The 26879-nt window shown below is 40.1% G+C and overlaps 1 protein-coding gene across 1 annotated transcript in view; it reads right to left on the reverse strand.

The window, feature by feature from the left end:
- Positions 1 to 2723: 2723 nt before the first annotated feature.
- The window catches only part of TUSC3 (tumor suppressor candidate 3), a 384734-nt gene continuing 360578 nt past the window's right edge, over positions 2724 to 26879 (reverse strand). The window contains exons 8-10 of the mRNA XM_077477420.1: positions 22537 to 22611; positions 11988 to 12078; positions 2724 to 3160 (exon numbers count right to left, since the gene is read on the reverse strand). Of these exons, the coding sequence (XP_077333546.1) occupies positions 3145 to 3160; positions 11988 to 12078; positions 22537 to 22611 (182 nt within the window). The 3' untranslated portion in view covers positions 2724 to 3144. The remainder of the gene's footprint in view (positions 3161 to 11987; positions 12079 to 22536; positions 22612 to 26879) is intronic.

The following is a 26879-nucleotide window of genomic DNA, read 5'->3' on the forward strand; positions in this document are numbered from 1 at the left end:
ATCTGGTTCAAATGGCGTCCTCTCTCATTCCCATTGTACCCGGTGTACCCGGAGGAGAATATAGAACTCCAAAAGACATGGGTAACATTAAGGGAACAAACCTGCATTGCCTGTAAGGCCACCTCTCAAAGTTACTCCTTAAATTCTCCCACATATCTTTCCCACCTGCTTGTAGTTCTAGATGGAAATATTTCAAAAAGATAATCAACAACATGGAGTAGCATCTGGATATCAAACCCTTGTAAGAAACAACATCTGATGTGTAGTTAAATATAGGGGTGGGCAAGTGTACCCATAGGTCATTTCCTGGCTGTGCCCTAATAGCATGTTGAAATTGTATGTAGTAGAAGTGCATGAATTGTGGGAGGTGAAATTTAGCTAGCAAATCGAAGAAGGAACACAGTTTACAATTGGTAAAAATATGAAGCATATTAGCTATTCCTTAATGTTTCCACTTGGCCCCATATTGAAGAGATTTCAGCTTCGGATAGTTACCATTTCCAGAAAATGGGCTAAATCTAGTGAAATCACCAACATCCTGCATTTGCTTCACCTCATACCATATTTTTTGCATGAGAACATATGTGGGGAAGAGTTTGTTATGCCCCGTACACACGAGCGGACTTTTCGACATCCAAACTCCGACGGACCGAGTCCGTCAGACTATCCGATCGTGTGTGGGCTGCAACGGACTTTTGATTCGCCAAAGTCTGACGGACTTTAGAAATGAAGCATGCTTTAAATTTTCCCGTCGGAACTCCGCCGGACCCGGTCCCCTTCGAAAAATTCGCTCGTGTGTGTGCTACTCCGACGGAATAATACCGACGCTAGGGCAGCTATTGGCTACTGTCTATGAACTTCCTACGTCGAATCCAGTCGTACGTCATCACGTTCGACTCCGTCGGAGTTTGGTGTGATGGTGTGTGGTCAAGTCCGTTCGGTCGAAAAATCCGCCAGAACTCCGTCGGAACTCTGGCGGAACTCCTTTGGAGGTCTGTCAGACTTAATCCCTCTCGTGTGTACGGGGCATAAGACTTACTGAAGGCCTACATAGCAACATTGTTCAATCCCATCACATAATGCAGTAAATTAGTGGTGGAATCTAAACTATCTTCCTCAGCTGACTCCGGAGGCATGGCTCCCACAATATGTTGCAACTGAGCCGCAAAGTAATAGAGCCACAGGTTGGGTAGAGCCAGGCTGCCCTCATCCTTAGGTCTCTGGAGCTGTTCCAATAACTCTCTGGGGCTTGGTATGCCATAGAAATGATCAAAATATGGAGTTGATAATGCAAAGAATTTTTAATGGCATAACCATCGGGGAGTTGTGTAGGATATAGAGAAACTGTGGCATAAAAATCTTTTTTTTGAGGTCTAGTCCACACCTTAACCTTATCCTGGATATGAACAAGTAGGGATGACAAATTGAGGTGGGCATACTCAGTAGGCCTAGGGGTGACATATATAACATATTCAAGTATTTAAAGGAACGGGAGACAGGGATATTATGAAGATCAGATATTGGGCTACTAGGAATATTATCCAGATAGTGTAATGAAGGATTTAAACCAGTCAATAATTAGGCTGGAATATACACCAAAATTTGTAATAACTGCCATCACCTCACATTGGGAACATGTTAATGTCTCCCAGAAGGAGCATAGTGTCATCTGCATAAAGCATACTTTTGCCCTGCATCTCCCCATATTTAAATCTGCAAATTGACGGGTTTGATCGGATCAGGGCAGCTAAATACAGGAACCTTTAGATGTGTATTTTTACTGTAACAGAGAAAGTGGTGTCATCCTCCTACCTGTGCTGTGTAGTTGGGCTGTGTAAATCTCAAAAATGGCTGAACAGAAATACATATCCTTTGGAAAATTGCTTCCATGTATGTATTTCAGCTGAGTATTTTAGATGTCTGCCTGGAGTTTATCTTTATTGATATGAAGGTAAATTTAACTGAAAAGGCCTCGAAGGAACAGATGACTCTATGGCCTACACAAACAAGAATGCATGCCAATATTACAGTCCATAAACAATGAAATTCAAACAATCTATCATAAAAAAACTATAATAATTTTTGTTCAAAAATAATAGATGCATGGCTGTCATACCAAGCAACTTCAATGTTTTCTGAGATACACGGGTGCAGATCAAGAGTTCTGATGTCACTGGCTGCATACTTGTTTGTGGTCATGAATGGGGAAGTACTAGAATCAGAGACAGCAAGACAACTAAGGAGGAGGTAATCCTGCATATGTTTCTTATGACAGTAAACCTTTTGTATTTTGGGGGCAAGGTCTTTCCCTGGATATTCATAGAACTTTGATCTATGAAGTATTCATATGTTTTGGAGACAGCTGCACATCTATATAACATGAAAAAGTCTGCATAATTGTGTATGGACCAATGACCAACTGTATGCCTTTATTGTTAAAAAAAACAGGAGGCAGGGGCAAGTGCAGTGACTAAATTCTACTGCTTAAAGGGGACAGAGAAACAGTCATCAACCTGGCTTATCAATCTAGCAGGGATGTCTTGATTACAGAAATGGCTCAGCAGAATTACAAGACCTGCGCAACTTCATTTGCATTTCGTGATTATCTGGAGTTTGGCTGTAACCAAATATGGTTATTTTTATGAGGCATATATAGTATTTCATCTTGAACACTTGAACTGCAGTCATAAATGGTACATCTAATGCACAAAAACAAAAAATACTCATGACCTAATTTCATGTTTATTTTCTGGTTGCTTGCTTGCCTGATTTCATTTCTACTGTAACAACATTTCAACCCAATTTTTGTACTTTATTAATTAATGTTTTTATTTCCCTTCCCATGTATTTCTTAAAAACAGAAAACAATATACCTTGAAAAGGCATGGCATAAAATCAATTAAGACAATGCTACAGACAGACCTTTAATTAGGTGAGGCTTCCAAGTAACAGGCGCATGTGTCTAATAACATTTTCATGTAATAAAAATAACAACACACTGATGTATACACCACTGCACTAAGATCTAACACCAAAAGTAAACAAGCAGCAAATAAAATGAGAATAATGAATATACATGCCATGTGCACCAGCAGGAATACTTTGTCTTCAGTATAAATTGTGACATCTTGGGATCGGTATATTTCATTTAATTAAAAAACTGGAAAAAAGAAAACATATTTTTAGTCCATCAACATTATTAATGTTATTAATTATAGTGTGCTAAACAAGCCAGTGAATAATGCCACCGATTCCAATAATTAAGCTGCATTTCTTAAAATAGAGACTTTTTAAATGGGCTGCCTAGTAGTTCAGTAAACATTTTTGCTATCTAGTGCTCCATTTGCATGCAGTAGTACGTTCTATGTGTTGGCATAGGTTTTATCTGTCTGTTCGATTTCTTCCCAAAAAACACAGGTTGTAGAATTAATCTCCCACCAAAAAATATTCGTAGTCAGTATTATGTCTATCTGACTATAATAGGGGTTTTAATCTGTAAGCTCCTTTTGGGTTAAAGGAGAGGTGCAAATGGTAAAGTATGGCATATTTGTCACAGCTATACAAATGAATAAAACAAATATAACATGTCACTGTTCAGATGAATGCTAGCCAATAAAGCATCTTACCTTGACTTACATAACACCAGTAAATGTCACTCTAGCAAAATATACATTTTCAGAAATACTGTACATGAGATTCAAAACTGTCATTTCCTGGTTCGGGTCAGAACCTGATTGGCATATGTGGGGCTGTATGGGAAATTTCTTTATATTAATAAATAATTACTCCAGCCACAAAGTGACAGTTTCTCCTTTAAAAAAAAATGTAATTGGTTCTAAAGCCTTAAAATGTAACTTCACTTTGAATGGTCCAACCTTTTGGAAAGGGAAAGGTAATGTTTAATAACATTCAATTACAATATGTCTTGTATCGCATGTTATATTATTTTTTCTTTATTTGCATTTTTTTCCCTAGGAAAGTGGAGTTACCCTTTTTTTTATTTTATTTTTACATTTTGCATTAAGGTGAAAAACCTTCTGTGCTGCAGCTGGCCACAACCCCCCCCCCCCCCCCCTTTTTGCTTACCTGAGCTTATCTAATCCAGCGTTGTGCACTCCTCATCTGACCCTTCATCGGATCCCACTGCTTTCAATCAAATCTGGTGACTCAGGTGCGGGGGGGGGAGGGGGGTTCCGCTGTCTATGTTAATGAATGCAGCAGGTGCAACCGATGAAGAGGAGGGGCCTGGAGCACTGGTGGGGGACCCCAGAAGAAGGGGATTGGGGCCACTCTGTGCAAAACCATTGCACAGATCAGGTAAGTATAGGCATGGTTGTTATTTTTATTAAAAAAAACAAAGCTTTATAACCACTTTAATTAAGTGTTCTTGTGCTGATTAGGTGAATCGAGTGTTGTGAAACGTTGGTATTGCCCAAAGTCTTTCACCATTCCTTGATCAGAGTGGCTGCCAATAGTTTTGCTTTAAGGGAATTGGTGAGTGAAGTATTTCCAGTAGCTTTAGGAGCAGGGGTAGTTAGGATTTTAGCTGAACTTAGCATTTAACACAAGAGTTCTTCTTAAAATTACCCTACAAAATGTCTAAATAAACCAATGTCAGCTCCCATGAGCAGAAGTAGTATACTCTTCTCAAAAAAATCTTCAGACTTCTATCCACTCCAGTAGTACAGCCTTCATCAAACTGTTTAAAGGTCTACACTTTGGGAATCTTGGATGCCTGTTTCTCTTGCTCCATGCTATAGCTTAATAGCTTAACCCTCTTACTCCCTACATCACTATAGGACACATCAGTGACTTAGGGTACAATTCAGCTTTTATGTAAAGTGCACTCTTAAAGGACAGCACGCAGGCAGGTCAATGTAAAAGTTAGCTCTGAAGGTGGACCCCGGGAAAAAATTTACTACATTACAGAGGAGCACAAAAGAGAATATTCTGCCAATTAAAGATAACATCATGTAAAAACCCTTGAACCTGGTAAATGGCTGCTCAGTCCCTGAGCACTGCATTGTGGTATGGGATGTGTGCCTCATATTTGGAAGCTCCAACATTTTCAATACAGCTGCAGTACAGATCAGGATGGCAGGCAGAAGCTGCAAAAAATGACTAAAAGGGTCATTCCACCAAATATGGTACTTTAGTTATAGGTAAAGCTCAATGGGCTGAGTGCAACCCTGGTTTTTGTAACAAATCTTGAATCCTTTGGGTTTTTCATGGCAGTTGTATGTTAAATAGACCTGGAAATAAAACTCCAAAACAGACATCTCCATGTAGTAACATGAAGTCCTCCTTCTAAATTCTTATTTTAGGCAGTGGCTAACCCTTCTGAGTTTTAAAATACAGAGTTTAGGAAAATAAGCTTGTTCATTCAGGTTTAATAGTACTGGCAGAGTACCATTATATCCGACTGCGCAAGCAGCTAAGCATCACGACTTCAGGACTTGGCAGAACATTCAGACTATGGTAAGATAAAAGCTCTATAGCTATACTTGTTTCTTCCTTACAGTGGCCACATATATGGATCATGTATGAGGTTAAAGCGGTGCATGGGTATGCAAAAAATAATAATAGCCCATACATGAATACTTTTTCTGGAAATAAACATATACCATTGAATTTATGTGATGAAGATTTACTGCACTGAGATCAGCGTGGAATTATTGGCTTTGTGAATAAGCCTCAGAGGTGACAGCAGTAGTCAGAGCAATTTAAGATAACATAACATCAAACAAGCCAATTTCACAATTTTCAAATTACATGTAAAAACCATCAAAATAATTATGCACAGGTCTTTTAAACCAGTAAACCCGAAATTGAAGTCTAATTATGCAAGGCAGTTGTGTACTTTGACATGTGTAAATGCAAGCTGAAATCATTGTTCTTTCAAGGCATTCCTGCTTTTACATTTCAGGTTTTTCAAAATTGTCTGTTCTGTTTAACACTCTTCAACTGGATGCACAAGGTTCATTCGAGAAGAATAACAAGTATGGTTTTCATCTGCTACAAAGGAGAATCAGAATTCCAAAGCACTATGAACAATGTTTCTGTTCATTTGATTGTTGGTGGTCTGCTTAACAATTTACATACAAAATGTGTTTGACTATTTATCATTATAATTGGAAAAGCACTTATAACAGCGCAATATGAGATTAAAAATCAATGTTGTGTTCACAGAAATTGTGATTTAGTCAAAGATACCTTTACAATGACAGAAATTGAAAGAGACAAATACATAGGTAAACAAATGAATCAATTTCTGTATAAAACATATATACATAATTTAAACAGTATATTTACAAATTTGTCTGGATAACATAAAAATTACTAAATGTATCAGTACATATAGTATTCATTACATATAATATTCCTTTATATAATGCTGATATTAAATATAACATATACTGTTCATAACAATCTATAAAATAAACTTTTATATTATTCTGTGTCCCAAAGCAGCATTCAGTATAGTGTTCCTACACAAGCACCCACACATACGTACATTTCACAGAAGGTACTGTAAGTTTCTACTGCCATTGGTACAACCCCCAGAGCTACATCTCCAAAGAGCCTTTTCCTTACACACAGTGTGCGGGCAGAATACTAGGAGTCTAGGAAACAGAATTTATTTGCTGGAAAATAAATCAGTGGGGTTGATCTACTAAAATTGGAGCATGCAAAATCTGGTGCAGCTGTGCATGGTAGCCAATCAGCTTCTAACTTCAACTTGTTCAATTAAGCTTTGACAAACAACCTAGAAGCTTATTGGTTTCTATGCAAAGCTGCACCAGATTTTGCACTCTCCAGTTTTAGTAAATCAACCCCAATGAATGCAGATAAATAGAGTCGGGGTAGACTGATAGTCCAGCAGGCAGCACTGAAATTGCTCCTTATTATTTAACTACAACAAATGCACTGTTATTTTAGCCCAAAGAGGAAGTTATATCCATATTGGATGTCTGACAAAAAACATATATGTGTGTGTTTTAGTATATTTATTATATTTTATTCTACATTTTATTGGACCTATGTGCTGCATATGTTTGTTTTTTTGCCCAGATATATGCTTTAAAGTAGAATAGTGGCCATTCAGATATGTGCATATTGTTAACAAGCTGTAAATACAATTTACAATAAGCTCTTACTGACCTCTGTAGCTGTAGGCACTATGAAGAATTAATCCTCAAAGTTAGCATCTTAAAGTGTTACTAAACTCACAACAGTAAAATCAGTCTGTATATACAGTTAGGCCTGGTTCACACCTATGCATTTTTTAGTGCGTTTTCAGTTTTTCAGAAACACACTACAGTCCATTTAACATGGTTTCCTATGAATGTAGTTAACATCTGTGCTTTTGATGGAAAGTGCCAGGGACTTTTTTTCTGGTTTTTGGTTCCGTAGACTTCAATGGATCAAAATTGTGTATTGAAAAACGCAAAATGCATCTGCAATATGCAAACTGCACCCTGCATAGGTGTGAATCAGGCCTAAAGCATGCTTGTTATACTCGCTGTGGAACCTAAGGGGTTAATCCTCTGCAATGTATATAAAGCCTGTGTGATCCTGTCTTCTATGATCCTGCTCTTGTTTAACCACTTCAGCCCGGGAAGGTTTTACCCCCTTCCTGACCAAAGCACTTTTTACAATTTGGCACTGCATTGCTTTAACTGGTAACTGTGCGGTCATGCAATGCTGTACCCAAACGAAATTTGCGTCCTTGTTTTTCCACAATTAGAGCTTTCTTTTGCTGCTGTGGCGGACAGATCCAACACTTTTGACACATTTTTAAGACCATTGACATTTATACTGAGATCAGTGCTATAAAAATTGACTGATTACTTGTAAATTACACTGGCAGGGACGGGGTTAACACTAGGGGGTGATCAAGGGGTTAAATGTGTGTTCCCTAGGTGTGTTCTAACTGTATGGGGATAGGACTGAGTAGGAGAGGTGACATGTCACTGTTCCTACATAGTAGGAACAAATGTCTCCTCTTCTCTGACAGCACAGGCATTTGTGTGTTTACACACACAAATCCCTGTGCTGGCGCTCGTGCATGTGATCACGCATGGCTGACAGCGCTCGAAATTGCCGGCCATGTTCGTCAGGTCCCCCGCCATGCAACAAGCTTAAAGGAGCCCCATACCTGTATGGGTTTTTGTGCAGGGGAGCCATTCTGCCCCGTATATGTACGTGAGCCAGTCGGGAACCGGTTAACTGACTGCAACCCATTTCTCGATAGAACAGAGCATTTGGAGTCAGGCTGTCATCTGGAGTCAGTTTGGTGTGTATTGCTAGAGAGTTGTTTTTTTTTTTCTTCTTGGGAGAGTGCATGTGATCAGCACAGGCCCAATCAGCACTGTCCAGACATAGAATCAGGGGAGAATGAAAACTCCTCCTACGAGCTTAAAGTGGAAGTAAACCCATGGATTTAAACAGTTAAAAAAAAAAGGCATGCCGGGAATGCTAACTGCACATTGGCTGTGCTCTCAGCCAAACTATCAAACCATCCAATGGCTGGTGTCATAACGAACCACATGTGCAGCACCATAGCAGTTGAAGATTAACCACTTGCCGACCAGCGCACGCCGATGTACGTCAACAGAATGGCACGGGCAGGCAAATGGGCGTACATGTACGTCCTTTTAAATTTGCCGCCCTGCCATCGGGAGCGCGCCGCCGGCGGCGCGCTCCCGCGCTGGTCGGGACCCCCGTGAGTCCGATCGCGGGACCCGCAGGCTCGATCGCCGCGGGCATACCTGCAATCGTCTCACGGAGCGACCAAATGAAGAAATGCCGTTGTAAACAGCATTTCTCCATTCTGCCTAGCAACTAGTGACGCTGATCTCTGCTCCATGTGATTGGAGCAGAGATCAGTGTTCACTAAATGAAAGCCCAACCCCCCCACAGTTAGTAACACACCCCTAGGAACACTTAACCCCTACACTGCCACCCACTGGTTAACCCCTTCACTGCCAGTGTCATTTACACAGGAATCACTGCATTTATATAGCAGTGATTACTGTATAAATGACAATGGTCCCAAAAATGTGTCAAAAATGTCCGATGGGTCCCCCACAATGTCGCAGTCACAATAAAAATTGCTGATCGCCGCCATTACTAGTGAAAAAAAATAATAAAAAATTATTAATAAAAATGCTATAAAACTATCCCTATTTTGTAAACGCTATAACTTTTGCGCAAACCAATCAATAATCGCTTATTGCGATTTTTTTACCAAAAATATGTAGAAGAATACGTATCGGCCTAAACTGAGGGAAAAAAATGTTTTTTTATATATTTTTGGGGGATATTTATTATAACAAAAAGTAAAAAATAATGCGTTTTTTTCAAAATTGTCGCTCTATTTTTGTTTATAGCGCAAAAAATAAAAACCGCAGGGGTGATCAAATACCACCAAAAGAAAGCTCTATTTGTGGGAAAAAAAGGACTTCAATTTTGTTTGGGAGCCACGTCGCACGACTGCGCAATTGTCAGTTAAAGCGACGCAGTGCCGAATCGCAAAAAGTGGTCTGGTCTTTGACCAGCAAATTGGTCCGGTCTGAAAGTGGTTAATCAGAGGCAAAGATGGCAGCTTCCTTGGCTGAAAATGATAGGGGAATTTACTTTCACTTTAAGCAGACACTGATAAAGGTCACAAGACTGCTATATATTGCTGATGAAAAAAGGTAATTGGAAGTTTATATTAATTAAAACTATTGCAGTTCCATGTTCTGTGTACTGTGGGAGACCAGATATAGTGAATGCAGAGTCCTGGGTTTAGTAACACTTTATGTTTCAGGGTTTTACTTTCACTTTATATAGCTAAATAATTCACCCTTAAATTTCTTTAGAAGTGATTACCCTTTGGAGTACCTCAACAAATATAAAACTTTGTTGCAGATAATATCTATCTGATTTGTATCTTTGTGCAGACTTCTGGGAAAATCTGTGAATTAATCAAGCAGTAAATACATTTTTGTGGGTGTTTCTACGTTTCCAGTTTGCCATATTGCTTTGAATTTTACAGAAAATTACAGCATTGAAAAAGAAAGGTAGTTAAAAAAAAAGTAATCTGTCTAACATACGATCATTTTCACTTGTTTTATCCCTGCAAGTATGTTGCAAGTACAAGAAAAATCTGTCGCTCTGCGATTACACCAGTGTGATCTTAACTTTGTGATTGGGTTCTCAACACGGTGCCTTTGCTGTACTGAAATCCTGAGCACAGTTTTATATTAGGCTACCCTTGTGTTTCTGATTTTGGGAGGAAACTGTCAGCAGAAAATCTGCAGTAAGATCATACAAACTTCATGCAAGATGCTGTATTTCTTGGGAACCCAAGGCAGAAGTGAAAAGGAGCAATATTAAACACTGCGCCACAGCACATAATAACTAATAGCAGCCCCTTTTTGTATTTTTATGAATTATTGGTGTTTACCTAAAAGCATTAACTTAGTAAAAAGCAATAGTAAACTGAACAGAGCTATTGAACAGGCAATTTTTTCACAGTGTGATCAGAGATACTGATTGGGTTTAAAGTGCACAGACTCTGTCCCATCTGAATGGCCAATATCTGTATACCAGGCAGTGTGCCAATGTTCAATAATACCAGTACAGTAATAGACCAACTTACATTTTTGATTACCCTTTTTAAAAAACAATGCTTCACTCAATATTGATGATATGTAAAGGAGCAGAGACTGTTTATCTAGCAAAGTGAATGTTCACTTGACAAAGTGTATGTCCTTTTTTCAAAAGTGAATGTTAATGAATAAGCAAAGTTTTAAATGATAAAAACGATTTCTTCTAGATCATAGTTCAGTATTCAAAGTGAATACAGCCTCACTCAGTAACTTACACTCTGCACAATGAATTTTCACTTTCCCAAGCAAACAGATTCTACTTCTTTGACAAATGAATCCCAGTGTCTTTCTAGACCAGTGATGGCGAACCTTGGCATCCCAGATGTTTTGGAACTATATTTCCGTGATGCTCAACTACAGGCATACCACACTTTTAAGTACACAATGAGGTTGATTTACTAAAGCTGGAAAGTGCAAAATCAGGCTCCCTTCTGCATAGAAACCAATCAGCGTCCAGGTTTTATTACCAAAGCTTAACTGAACAAGCTGGGGTTAGAAGCTCATTGGTTTCTATGCAGAAGTGAGCCTGATTTTGCACATTCCAGCTTTAGTAAATAAAACCCATTGTGTACTAAAAAGTGGGGTATGCCTGTACACTGCAGAGTGCATGAGCACCATGAGAAATGTAGTTCCAAAACATCTGGGATGCCAAGGTTCGCCATCACTGTTCTAGACTATGCAGCCACCCTCTCAAGCTAATGAACAAGAACCGGAGTCCTAAAGAGATTGTAAACCCTCTTGTTTTTTCACCTTAATGCATCCTAAAAACTTCTGTCACTGAGCAGCCCCTCAGACCCCCCGTTTTACTCACCTTTAGCCCATTCGTTCCCACCACTCTATCTCTCTGCCCAGGGTTCTCGGCTCTTGATTGGATAGATTTATAGCAGTATAGCCATTGGCTCCTGCTGCTGCCAATCAAATCCAATGACGCGGCCGCTGGGGGGCAGGGCCAAGTCTGGCATTCTGTGTCTATGGATGCAAATGCTGGACTTGGCAGCCTGCTTGGTAACCCCCCAGGGAGATCTCTTCCTAGGAGGTTTACAGATGCGGGAAGGAGCTGCGAGCGCCGTTGGGGGACCCCAGAAGACGATGATCGGGGGGCATTCTGTGCAAAGCAAACTAAGTATGATATGTTTGTTATTTAAAAAAAAAAAAAGAGGGTTTACAACCAGAGAAGATGATTGGAGAAGTAGGCCTGTGTTGTGATGGGTGATAGAAGTGATGGATAAAATCAAAATCAAACATATAACTCACAAGAATCTAGAAAAATCCAGATGTACAGTTTAGTTCCTGCTATTTGTTTAAAAAACAGTAGCCAGTATGACATACCTGTATGGGTAACCATGATACTTTGATCGGAAGATTGAGAGAAGGAAGCTGAAGAAGAATACCACAAGACCAAGTCCAACTAGACATATGACTATGAATAAAAAAAACAAATGATATATATATTAATTGTGTGTACAGTTTTTAGTGTTCATTCAAAATACTTTTAACAAACTTCCTTAGATGTGAGTTTTATTTATCATTTAGGAGCTTACAGCAATAATAATAGTATAAGGCTTCTTGCACGATACTCCTGTCTGAGAATCTACTTTTTCAGACTATTTTCCGTATGTATTTGCACGTATCTGTATATGTGCATTTTTGTAAGCATTTGTGCATTTTTGCGCAAATGCACAGAAACATATTCTCACGTTCTCATTCTGCACAATATGTAAATGGGAATTTGCATGCATTTGAGGTCAGTAGGGGTAAATTACTGACCAAAAAATTAGATTTTCTATTTTTTTTTAAACTGAAGAATGCACGGCGCTTGATTACATTTCTGTGTGCATAGGCATGTATTTTAGCTCAGTTTAAAAAAAAGCTGTACTGAGCTTTTTCAAGCTGCAGTGTGTAAGAAAACAAAATATCTCTTTATAGTGGATCTAATCTTAAAATGTGAGTATTTTCAGTCTCATAGGTAAGATCTAGATATTTTAACTGATCATAAGGTGTGCCCTAGAAAAATAGGATATTTGACTTTTGACATAGGATTTTAGTGTTATTATTTATGTGTTTATTACATGTACTTATATAGCACTATCAATTTACACAGTGCTTTACATATATACAGTACATAGTACACACATCTCACATTACTTCCTGCCCTCAAGGAGCTTAAAATCTAAGGTCCCTAACTCTAATTAATACATACACATACTAAAGTCAATTTAGACAGGAGCCAATTAACCTATCAGCGCATCTTTTGAGTGTGGTAGGAAAGTGACAAGGTTAAGTTTCGAACCAAAAACACTAGTGTTGCTTGGTGGAAGTGCTAACTACTTAGTCACTGTGTTAGCCAGTGTGTATGGCCCTTTAGACTGGGATGACTATCGGACTGCATTGGCTGGTTCAATAGAAACCGGCCAACATTCGGCCATGTGTATGGCAGTTGGTCCGACAAAATCTGGCTAAAGGGACATGATCAAAAAAGGTCTGCCAATCAGAACCCAACGAGAGCTCTCAGTCGATGGCTGAGATCACTGACCGGTGTGTTCTGGCAGGGGGCCATCCGGGAGATCGCTGTACTAAAATTGGATTGTTAGTACAGCGGTTCCTCCTGACCTCTTCAATTTTTTTTTTCATTCAGTCTGCTGAGACATTTAAGGCATCAGACTTGGAGAAGTTTATCTTGAGGTTATACAGTAGTCTAAATTGGCAAAATTATCTTAAAAGATTGGGAAGTGAAGTATGTGGTTCTGTAAGAAAGAGGAAGATGTCATTGGCGAAAGCCGCTAATTTGTATTGTTTGTTGGGGGTTTGTATGCATCTAATGTCTGTGTTGTTTCTGAGGCTGCGTAGGAAGGGTTCTAAGGTTAGTACAAAAAGTAAGGGGGAGAGGGGACAACCTTGCCTCGTTCCATTGTGGATGGAGAAGGCATCTGACAGGGAGCCATTAACTCAGACCCTAGGTACTGAGTTGGAATAAAGAGCCATTATAAAGCTTAATAGGTAGTTTGGCAGTTACCCAAGCCCATGGACTGGAGAACTGCTTCCATATAGTCCCAGGCTACCCTGTCAAATGCCTTCTCCTCATCAAGGGATAAGAAGAAACCTGGTTGGTTGGAGGAGGTTAGAAGATGGTGTAGATTTATTGCTTTGATTGTGTTATCCCTGTCATCGGAGTGTAGTCTTCTCCACGTATAATGGGGGGAACGTATTTGGAGGGAAAGTCTGGTTTGTCTTAATGCACGGAATGGAAGGTTAGAGATACCTGTGGAAGAATCGATGAGGGGATCAAGGGGGATGTTGAAATTGCCCCCTAGAATAAGGATTCCACTATTGAAAGGAGGTTAGTGAATGAGTAATCGATCTAAAGAATGGAACCTGGAAAGCGTTGGGGCTATATATGTTAGCTAAGGTGATTGGTTTGTTCCAAAGCGTGCCTTTTAAGAATACATAACATCCTTGTTCGTCTGCTAGGATGTCTGAGATTTGAGGGGGGTTTTTTGGATAGCAGAATGGAAGTTCCTTTCGTTTTGGATGTAGGGGATGTTCCGTGGTATACGTGAGGATAGTGCGTATTTTCAAGTTTGGGGATGGCTTTTGCTTTAAAATAGGTCTCCTGTAAGAATATGATATCTGCCTTCATATTGCGCTTAGTTGGTTGTTGGTTAGTATTTGTGGTCTTTTTTCAGGCATGTTGAGGCATTTTGCATTTAGGGATACAATTTTGAGTAATAGGGGTGTGGATGAGATCTGGGGGTGGGTCATCGTGGGAGTGGTTGGTGTACAACACATAGGGTAAGTGGATATTGTATGTAATAGGTAGTATAGTTTTTAAATTACATTAATGGGTGTGAGTTGGATGAATTGTGGGGGACAGAGATGGATGGGTAGGTGTTGAGAGTAGGTAACGTACAGAATTGGGGAGGACAGAGATGGATGGGTAGGTGTTGAGAGTAAGTAAGGTGAAGTTAAGTAAATGAGGAGGGTGTAAATGTATGGGGGTTTTGAGGTGAATGGGGGTTTTGTAGGGGTTTTGTGGTGAATAAAGAGGGGAGAGGATAGAAAAGACGGGGGGGGGGGAGAAAAATAGTAAAAGAAAGAAGTAAAAAGGGGAAATGTATTAAGTCTGGAGATGAGTGTAGGCCTGCTAGCTCACCTTAGAAGAAGGGGGGGATCCGTAATGGGTCAGCAAAAACTTCCTGAGTAAGCTGATTTTAGGAGTAGCGGTCTTGAGACGGGTGGGGTCTCCTATACCCGTGAGATCAGAGGTACATCTGTGGATTATAAGGAAATGGAATTGTAGGGGGGAATCCTATGATCAGCGTCTTCTGTAGGTGGATGGATGTGTGTGTACATTAGAGGGCGAGCACTTGGGGTAATTCTGTTGCTTTTGGGAGTTAGTTATGTATGTGCGATGTTGGAGATTGTTTGGATGAGGGGTAGAAAAAAGTGTGGTGGCTAAGGGAGGATTTCTGAGTAGTGGATATGTTCAGTAGGAGAGGATATCCTTTAGGAAGGGTTCCGTGTTTTGAGGTCAGTGGGGTGGGTAAATTCTGATAAATGCGTCACTATATGGCACTGGCAGGGAAGGGGTTAGCACTAGGGGGCGATCAAGGGGTTACATGTGTTCCCTGGGAGGTGTTTCTAACTGTAGGGGGAAATGTAACATTGGAGAAAAGAGAGATTGTGATTCAGCTTAGCTGAAACACGATCTCTCACTTTTCCTCACTGACAGATCAGCGGTGTGCTTTGTTTACATCAGCACACTGCTGATCCACCTCTCTTGTGAATGATTGGTGGGCCAGACCCACTGATTTGCTCCAATCGTGCGGGCCGCTAAATCGCATTCACAAAATCATGTACAGGTCCAGAAGAGGTTAAGTAGCCAAAGGGTAGTAAGGGAAGGAAGTAAATCGTCCTTTGGATGTTGGCTGGCAACTTTGTGGCATATATGTATAGAGTATCAATCAAGTACTCTGTGACATGAATGTCCTAGGCCCACAAAAGATCAAACACTTTCGTAAACATTTGGGGTACATAAGGGAGTCTGAAAGGTATTGATACAAATCGAAAGTGCTGGTCTCCCACAGGAAAGTGGAGTAATTATTGATGTGGAGGGAAAATGGGCATACCGTATGTAGATAGGGCTCTTGTATGTCTACTGATGCAAGGAATTCCCTCTGTCTGGGAGAAGCAATAACAGATCTTGCTGATTGCATCTGAAATGTTGGTGCACAAAGAGATCTGTTAAGAGATTTTAGGGCCAGAATGGGACAGATGCCCCCAATTGGTTTGGGGACTGTAAATAGGTTTAAAATAAAACCTCAAAATCTTTTATCTGAAGAAACTGATACCACCACTGCTTGTGACTGAAGTTGACACAAGGCAGCCAGTAAATCAGCTTGTTTTTGAGCTGATGATGGCAGATTGGAGTGTAGGAAGCAATAGTGATAGCGTGCAACAAACAGAAGTATTAAGCCTTGATTTGGAGGTTGATGTCTTGGGAGAGCAAAAAGGTAGTAGCTGTGAAAGTATGAGATTTACGCTTTTACTTATAGGATAGGGGCATCTATGCCCCCCATCACATCCTTGATGAATTTGGAAACATCAGTTCACTATCAAAAGGATGCAACACTTACTAGCAGGTTCATCAGACCAAGCTTTTAACCACAAACTCCTATGCATATGCACAGAGATAGGAGTCATTATAGAAACTTGGTGAATTATATTCTCTAGAGCAGTGGTTCCCAATTCCTGTCCTCAGGACCCACTAACAGTTGTTTTTTTAAACATACTCCATCCCGCCACGCTCGCACGCAGAAGCGAACACATATGTGAGCAGCTCCTGCATATGAAAACGGTGTTCAAACCACACATGTCGGTGCTCTATCCCACCAAGCTCGCACGCAGAAACAAACACATATGTGAGCAGCTCCTGCATATGAAAACGGTGTTCAAACCATACATGTCGGTACAATCGGTAGAGTGAGAGCAATAATTCTAGCCCTATACTTCCTCTGAAACTCAAAACATGCAACCTGTAGAATTTTTTAACCACTTTCAGACCGGACCATTTTGCTGGTAAATGACCAGAGGTCTTTTTACACTTTGGCACTGCGCTGCTTTAACTGGTAATTGCGCGGTCATGCAATGTTGTACCCAAACAAAATTTGCGTCCTTTTCTTCCCACAAATAGAGCTTTCTTTTGATGGTATTTGATTGCCTCTGCGATTTTTATTTTTTGCGATATAAACGTAAAAAGACCGCAAATTTTGAAAAAAAATGATATTTTCTACTTTTTGTTATTAGAAAAATCCAATAAACTCAATTTTAGTCATACATTTAGGCCAAAATGTATTCAGCCACATGTCTTTGGTAAAAAAAAAGTCAATAATTGTATATTTATTGGTTTGCGCAAAAGTTGTCACATCTACAAACTAAGGTACGTTTTCTGGAATTTACGCAGCTTTTAGTTTACGACTGCCTATCTCATTTCTTGAGGTGCTAAAATGGCAGGGCAGTACAAAACCCCCCCAAATGACCCCATTTTGGAAAGTAGACCCCCTAAGGAAATTGATAAGAGGCATGTTGAGCCCATTGAATATTTTATTTTTTTGCCTCAAGCGATTGAATAATGACAAAAAAAAAATTTTTTTTTTTTTTTTACACAAAGTTGTCACTAAATGATATATTGCTCACACATGCTATGGGCGTATGTGAAATGACACCCCAAAATAAATTCTGCTGCTTCTCCTGAGTACGGGGATACCACATATGTGGGACTTTTTGGGAGCCTAGCCGCGTACGGGGCCCCGAAAACCAAGCACCGCCTTCAGGCTTTCTAAGGGCGTAAATTTTTGAGTTCACTTCTCACTACCTATTACAGTTTTGAAGGCCATAAAATGCCAAGATGGCACAAAACCCCCACAAATGACCCCATTTTAGAAAGTAGACACCCCAAGCTATTTGCTGAGAGGCATGTTGAGTTCATGGAATATTTTATATTTTGCCACAAGTTGCGGGAAAATTACAAACTTTTTTTTTTTTTTTTTTTTTTTCACAAAGTTGTCACTAAATGATATATTGCTCACACATGCCATGGGCATATGTGAAATGACACCCCAAAATAAATTCTGCTGCTTCTCCTGAGTACGGGGATACCACATATGTGGGACTTTTTGGGAGCCTAGCCGCGTACGGGGCCCCGAAAACCAAGCACCGCCTTCAGGCTTTCTAAGGGCGTAAATATTTGACTTCACTCCTCACTACCTATTACAGTTTTGAAGGCCAATAAAATGCCAAGATGGCACAAAACCCCCACAAATGACCCCATTTTAGAAAGTAGACACCCCAAGCTATTTGCTGAGAGGCATGTTGAGTCCATGGAATATTTTATATTTTGCCACAAGTTGCGGGAAAATTACAAACTTTTTTTTTTTTTTTTTTTTTTTCACAAAGTTGTCACTAAATGATATATTGCTCACGCATGCCATGGGCATATGTGAAATGACACCCCAAAATAAATTCTGCTGCTTCTCCTGAGTACGGGGATACCACATATGTGGGACTTTTTGGGAGCCTAGCCGCGTACGGGGCCCCGAAAACCAAGCACCGCCTTCAGGCTTTCTAAGGGCGTTACAGTTTTGAAGGCCATAAAATGCCAAGATGGCACAAACCCCCCCCAAATGACCCCATTTTGGAAAGTAGACACCCCTAAATTTAGGGGTACACTAGTGAGACTAGGTAATAAATGGCGGGTGCCCTGAAACTATAAAAAAATAACTAACCAACCAGCGTCACCTGTAACAGTTATATGGTGATCACTGGTGAAAGGGTTAACTAGGGGGCAATCAGGGGGCTTTATGCGGTAGTATATGGGGGTCCCTGGCGCTATAAAAAGCTGCGGCGAACCTAAATACCTACTTGCCTAACTAGCGTCACCTGTGACACTAATACAGCGATCAGAAAAACGATCGCTTATTAGGCTGGGTTCACACTGGAGCGATGCGGGAACGCCACGAATGCGCGGCGGGTTCCCGCATCGCATGCCTCCCGGCGGCAGTTCACACTGCCCTATGCGAACTGCTGGGAGTGTCAGTGAAATGTTACTGACACCCCCAGATCAGTTCGCATATCGCAGTGCGATCTGCAAACTCGGATCGCATGGTGTGAACACCCATGCGATCCGATTCTGCTGCGGGCCAAAAAAAGGGTCCCGTGCGAATTTGCGGCGGGTGCGGCGGGTGTGGCGGGTGCGGCGAATGGCTGAACTCGAATCGCACAGAGATCGGATGTGATTTGCACTGCAGTGCGAATCACATCCGTTCTCAAACCGCTGCAATCTGAACCCAGCCTTAGTGACACTGGCGACGGGGGGTGATCACGGGGTTAAACCTTTATTGGGGGGGTTAGGGGGGTACCTTAGAACTAAAGGGGGCTAACCCTAACTGCCCTAACAGTTATTAGTCACAAATGACACCCGCCGGGTGATCAGGGGGTTAAACCTTTATTAGGTAATAAATGGCGGGTGCCCTGAAACTATAAAAAAATAACTAACCAACCAGCGTCACCTGTAACAGTTATATGGTGATCACTGGTGAAAGGGTTAACTAGGGGGCAATCAGGGGGCTTTATGCGGTAGTATATGGGGGTCCCTGGCGCTATAAAAAGCTGCGGCGAACCTAAATACCTACCTGCCTAACTAGCGTCACCTGGGACACTAATACGGCGATCAGAAAAATGATCGCTTATTAGGCTGGGTTCACACTGGAGCGATGCGGAAACGCCGCGAATCCGCGGCGGGTTCCCGCATCGCATGCCTCCCGGCGGCAGTTCACACTGCCCTATGCGAACTGCTGGGAGTGTCAGTGAAATGTTACTGACACCCCCAGATCAGTTCGCATATCGCAGTGCGATCTGCAAACTCGGATCGCATGGTGTGAACACCCATGCGATCCGATTCTGCTGCGGGCCAAAAAAAGGGTCCCGTGCGAATTTGCGGCGGGTGCGGCGGGTGTGGCGGGTGCGGCGGGTGCGGCGAATGGCTGAACTCGAATCGCACAGAGATCGGATGTGATTTGCACTGCAGTGCGGTGCGAATCACATTCGTTCTCATAAACCGCTGCAATGTGAACCCAGCCTTAGTGACACTGGCGACGGGGGGTGATCACGGGGTTAAACCTTTATTGGGGGGGTTAGGGGGGTACATTAGAACTAAAGGGGGCTAACTCTAACTGCCCTAACAGTTATTACAGTCACAAATGACACCAATGCAAAAAAAAAAAAAAAAAAAAAAAAAAATGACATTGGTGTCACTGTGACTGGGGGGCAGGGGTAATTGGGGGGGTGATCGGGGGGTAAAGGGGGGGTGTGAGTGTGCCTGGCATGTTCTACTGTGTGTGGGATGTGTTGGTGCAACTCACTGATCCGCTCTCCTCCGTGTCGGAACGAAAAATACCGACACGGAGGAGAGAATACATCACTTCCTCTCCTGTGTTTACATTACAGGAGAGGAAGTGATGTCACCGGGGATTTCTATTCGTCGGGAGCGATCGCGAGGGGGTGGCCATGAATGAATGGCCGTCCCCTCGTCCGGGATCGCTCCCGAACGAAAACCGACCGCCGCAGGCACCGGGCGGGGGCCCGATCGGGCCCCCGACCCGCGGGAGGCAAATCACGTACATGTACGTGCTTATGCCTGCCCGTGCCATTCTGCCGACGTACATCGGCGTTAGGCGGTCGGCAAGTGGTTAAACATCGCCTATGGAGATTTTTAAGGGTAAAAGTTTGTGGCCATTAAACGAGTGGGCACAATTTTGAAGCGTGACATGTTGGATATCAATTTACTCGGCGTAACATCATATTTCACAATATAAAACAAAAACTAACTTTACTGTTGTCTTATTTTTCAAAAAAAGTGTATTTTTTCAAAAAAAAAGTGTGCTTGTAAGCCCGCTGCACAAATACAGTGTGACAGAAAGTATTGCAATGGCCACCATTTTATTCTCTAGGGAGTTAAAAAATAAATAAAATATATATCTATATATCTATATATATATATATATATATATATATATATATATATATATATATATATATATATATATATATGTATATATATATGTATATATATATATATATATATATGTATATATATATGTATATATATATATATATATATGTATATATATATATATATAATATATAATGTTTGGGGGGTTCTAAGTAACTTTGTAGCAAAAAAAAAACTATTTTTAACTTGTAAACACCAAATCTCAGAAAGAGGCTCGGTCCTTAAGTGGTTAAATGTAGCAAGTGTGGTAACTTAACATATCTAAGCTATTCATTCTTGTACTCAATATAAATGACTCTTCCCATGAAACATTCAAGGAAAAATGACTCAACAAAGAAATAATTGTGGAGCCCAAACCGTTCCTGTAACTTGCAGGCTTCCCAGTTGGCTCATTGTTGTCCTGCTGTTCTAGGGTATAGCTTAGTGACATGATAAAGCACACTGACACAATTGCTAGTTTGAGCTATGGCTGTATAATGCTCTGCTTACAGTATTTCTATTTATAGACCAACACAATAAGCATAAGTAATTCAGCAGAAAATGAAAGATGCATCAAAACAGATCCGTTATTTTCACATGGGATAAATGCTTCTGAATTGTGGATGCAGACTGAAAGCGCTGTATATGACAGTATGTGACATAGTGTAAAATGGGATTAGCTGCTTAATTCAACTCACCATATATGCTGGATTTATTATCCATCACAAAATTATGTTTGACTGAAAGGCTTAGCTAAAAGTAAGTGCTTCTATCTCCATAATAATGAGGTTAGTGCAGAAGATACTGGAAATGCCATTTCACATTGACTTTTAAAGCCAATTTAATATGTCCCCTTTATACCTGAGGTTATTTGTAATCCAGATTTGCACACATTAAGAAATAGGACTAGGTAAATAACACTTTAGATATTGCTCTGAGGCTCCCGTGCCATTTTTCTACCAAATTAATGTTTTAGAAGTGACTGATCATGGAGTACATCAAATCTTTACTTACAGGTGCCTTCATGCTTAATGTCATTAAAAATGTTACTCATGTATATTTTTCCAATTACACGTTGCTTTAGTCCTTGTTGTTTAAAGGAGAAAAGGGACACATTGTAACTGGAAGTCTGCAAGAACTTGTTTTTGAGTTGGTTGGAGATAAAGGAGGATGTCTTATCAATGGACTACCTTCCTAAAGCCCCATGTTTGTAATGACACTATTATTCTTTGAAGCTATTCAATTTGTTGCATTGGTACAGGGTTTATTGTGCCCTTCAAACCAAAGTCAAAAACACAGTCCCAACTGCTAGTTTTGCTATATCTTTAGCTATGTCTTTCCACTTGCTATCCTAGCTCTGACTACTTTATTGTATATTGGGAAGACAATTCAGGGATTCATACCCCAGGATTTAACACACTTTTTCAAAATGTTAATGGGGTCTTACATAGCCAATTTTAAGTACTTGGCCCATCTCCTTCTGTATCTACACAGGCAGGCAGTCGTGCCAGCCAATAGGTAGTTTTAAAGTCAGCAGAGAGTGATTAAGCTCTTTATACTACCTGAAACTACTAACATTTGCACATTAGAAGACCCCATGGCTCAGAGCTCCTGAGGTACTCAAGAAAACTTGTGAAGGTAGTGGCAGAATTCTGTTCTAGTAGTCACTTTGTACATGTTTGTTTCTGACTTCAGCTATTGTAATACACAATAAAGAAAAGAAAATGCTAGCTATTCTCTTCCAGGAGTCATAAAGAAAAACACAGCCTTTAGGAATGTAACAAGAAAAGCAGAAATAATTAAGCAATTTTGTAAATAATAAAAAAGGCTCACTTCTTCTTTTTCCAACATCTCCCTTTGAAGTTGCGGCTTCATTGAGAAGAACCATTCCCATGGTGATAGCTGCATCTAAAATTGTTGTTAAGGAACAGTGAAAATGTGAGACTGTGAATATGATTTTCAATTAAAACAGTTAAAAGGAAGCTATTGGAATAAGGATTGAGAAAAAGTAAACGCAGCTTCGACAGCACCTGGGACATTCCTTTTTGTCTATGCTCAGTCTAATGACACTAGTCTACACACGATCTGCAGATTGTTTTTATTTAGGAATTTTTATCCATGTCTGATTGGATTTGTGCTATGCAATTTTTTCAATAAACCACCACGGTTGTACGCTATGTTGACATTCTTCTCTTCTCTTTTTTACAACTCATTGTGAGTACTATATAGAGAGAACAGGCAGTAGAATTGGTATCACTATTATCCTGTTTATTCCCAGAGGACGGATCCTAGGTATGGTATGAACCCACGCCCCAATAAGCTTTTGTAACATGCAGTTTAGCCATCTTGCTGAGAAAGCAGCCAGTGGAATTGGTTTTCAGATCATTATGGCTACATCCAGAGGATGGATCCTATGTATGGTATTAACCCACTCTTTACTGGGCTCCTATAGCTTGGAGTCTAATCATCTGGTAAGGGCACAGAATTTTTTCTTTTCACAGTGGAAGGTGCAACCAGGGTGTTATTCTTAAAATATATGGTTCAAATTCGAATAACAATGTATTAAATGATGGTTGATATTACATCTGCAAAAACAATTATCTGGATAAACTGGAGGTGATTCATAACTTAATTAGTATAAACCCAACATTTCATATTCCTGATATGTTCCTGCTGTACCATGTACTTGTATGAAAAAGTATCCTATTCTCCTTGTATTGCTTACAATGTGTGCATTTTCTGGTGTCCCAGTCAGTCACTGTACTTTCCTATTAAAAACTGACCACACTATATATAAGAGCACAGCATAGTCAGTTCTTTAGCTATGCTGGAACTCAGTGTGCTCTCTTCCAATGAACAGACTTGTCCTGCCATATACCCACTGCACAATCTTTCACTGGGAAGCTCAGTGTCCTGTTGCTGCTCCTCCCTCAGCTCTTATACAACTGAGAACACAGGGAATGTGATCACTTATAAAAAAAAAAAAAAAATATTTAGAATATATTATATATATATATATATATATATATATATATATATATATATATATATATATATATATATATATATATATATATATACACACGTTTTGCGTTTCATTTCTATTTGACATGAATGAGTTGTTTTACAAGATGATCATTTTCAATCAGTTTAAATGTTTCCAAATCTAACTTTATTTTTATTTTGGATAGAATTGTCATCTCCATTTGTCCTAATGGCCACTAGGATTGAAAATGATAGACAATCTAACATTTTGATTTGTCACTGGAATGGGAATAAAGGAGAACTTTTCAATGGAAACATTTATTCCAGTGATTACTGGTTAAGGACCAGTTCCCACTTGTGCAGTACATTTTTTGGTGCCTTGCATTTTAGATGCATTTATCATTGAACACTATAGAATGTGCATTTTGATAACAGCGCATCAAAGATACAGCATGTAGGACTTTTTAATGCACCACACCTAAAAGGAACAGGTAAGAGAATTCACCTTACCTTAACCCCTTTCCACCCAGCCCATTTTTCCCTATAACAGGGTCTTTAAACTTGGAGTCGGAAGAGTTGGCTGACCAAGTGACCACTGGATGTCACAGTGGTCACATGATCAGGAGATATTTTTACTGGTTATTAATCATTAGCGAAGACAAAGATCTGCATTTTACAGCTTGGTCACTGCGCCGGGAGCACACATGAGCAAGATCTCAGGACAGAAAGCTCTGTTGTCCATAGATGCAAATGTGCAGCATGTGGGCGTTGAAGCCCAATCCTCTATTGCTGCATATATATCTGATACGTGAGCAGGGACAAATAGAAAAATTACTTGACAAAGTTTTTACTACTCGTTAAACTGTCCAAAACAAAGTTTTGGCTTTAGATGTACTATATTTTAACACTAGTTCAAAGGGGTTTAGGACCACATATTTCAAATTTAAAATGTTAAAGCCCAACCCGCAGGGCTTAGCACTTTTATACATGATGTCAACAGAGTATTGCCTAACCTGATGAAGAGTATGGCTCTCTTAAAAGCTTATCCATACTAGCAAACTAATACAGTGCTTAATTTCTTATGGCACTTTACACACAGCTAAGACACCGATCCTATGAGTACAAAGAGTGTGGGGTGCGTCATGGAGTACATGTCATCATCCTGGTAGATTGACTGGATGACATCACTATGACTGGAGTATTTAATGTAATGAAATTGTGTCATGCCATAAGTATTGTATTTCACTGTTTGGAGTTGTTAGTTGGAATCCTGTCCTGTGCTTTATTTTGTCCTAATGCAATCCGGTACTTTGCTCACACATGTAGGGTAAAGTTCACTTAATCACCCTTACCTACTCAAAATTACCTTCCTGGTGCTCCATTGCCACCCCAGTCCACTGATAGAAAGAGGGAGAATTACATGCTGCAACATTCCCTGATGTACCAAGTCTTTTTTTTTTTTTTTTTGGTTACAGTGGTATGAGGAGTAGTGGAGGAGCATGGCAAAGGTATGGGTAACAGAAGGAATAGGCTATCAAGTGCGCCTGTGACATACAGTTTTTTTTGGACAAAGGCCATGAAAAACATCTCCATCTTTAATTTTCCTTACTACTATTAGAATTAATTTGTGGCTAGTAAAAAAAGGCATTTATGAGTGTTTTTTTCATTTACAGATCTGAATGCAGCTGCATTGTTTTCAATGCAGACATTCACACAGGAGCGTAAACATGCATTGCATTCAGAAACGCAACCCAAAATTAAAAAACCTGCATCTGATAGCATATGCATGCACGTATGCCAGATGCAGGTATCGGAAAAAATAAACAGGAAAATTTTATGCAAGTATTTACTGATCATTAAACAGAAATGTTTGCGTAACAAGAACAGCAACATTTTTACACCTATGTGACTGTAGCCTTGATGCAAAGATATGTATTTAAAGGCAGAAACTATAGCAGTTAACAAGTTAAAATGGCGAAGAGAAAAAGATGCGTAATTAATACTTCTCCCAAACTACTTGAAATGAATGCTCACTATATTGATGACAGATGGTACTTGTCCACAAGACAAATGATTCATTATTTGATTCCAGATACTTCAGTACAAGACTGGTCATCGTTACATTATTGGCAGATGACATGATATGCACATTAATAAGGCAAAACATCTCCTATCTCCTATAAATTTGCTATAAACTTTGTGTGTAAGATGTATAACATCCCCTTGTAATGTCCTTGTCAGCAGGAAAATAGATCAGTAAATCAATATTACAAATTTGGAAAGAGGTGGAAGTGACAAACTGTGCTGTGACAACATTATATCGAACGCTAATATATATTTATATACATATATACACACCATGATCTCATGCTCTTAATTTCTAGGACACACACTATTTCATACAGAGGACACAAGGACAAAGGACTATACAATTAAACAATGAACACGTCTTTAATGTAAAATTGCTATTTATAACATACAAATATTTTTGAAAAAATGCTCATACTGATATTGAAGTATAGTGTCGTGCATTTACACATTTTTCCTGTCCACTGACATATAAAAATCCCAATTGTTCGGATATTCCGGACAGCCTATCCTACACCCGTATGCTCCCCTGGACCCTGGAAGTTTCCAATTGCGCCACTTGGTGCACCCTGTTACTCATGTGCTTTTATCTTTTACAGATTTAAAATCAAAACCTGTGGTCCCAAAATCCTTTTTTTATTCTTATTTGCAAATTAATCATTTCTTTTCTGCTAAATCCCCTGGCCTCTCATTGGACAAAATCACTATCTTTGAACTCCTATGCACTCAAGGCCCTTATGAACCCCACTTAATTTCAGCTATATACAAATTCTCCAGGTTTCCCCTTTGACTGAATACAGCCATTCTTATATGAGTAAATGGGCTTGTATTCTCCAACAAACCATCTCCCTGTCAGACTGGGATAACATTTGGGAATCTTCTTCTAATGCCGCGTACACGCGATCAAACAATCCGGTGGAAAAGTCCGGCAAACTCAAGTCCGTCGGACAATCCGCCCGTGTGTAGCCTCCGGCGGACTTTTTTTACCCAAAAGTTCGGCGGACTAAAAGTATTTTTGCACTCCAATCTGTCCGCCGGGCTCGCTTTTCGGCGGACAGTACGGCCGTGTGTGTGCTAGTCCGCCGTACTTTTGAAATGAGCAG

This window comes from Lithobates pipiens, unplaced genomic scaffold, assembly GCF_037356315.1.
Source record: "Lithobates pipiens isolate NorthernLeopardFrog02 unplaced genomic scaffold, aLitPip1_a1.2 Scaffold_13, whole genome shotgun sequence".
Lineage (NCBI taxonomy): Eukaryota > Metazoa > Chordata > Amphibia > Anura > Ranidae > Lithobates > Lithobates pipiens.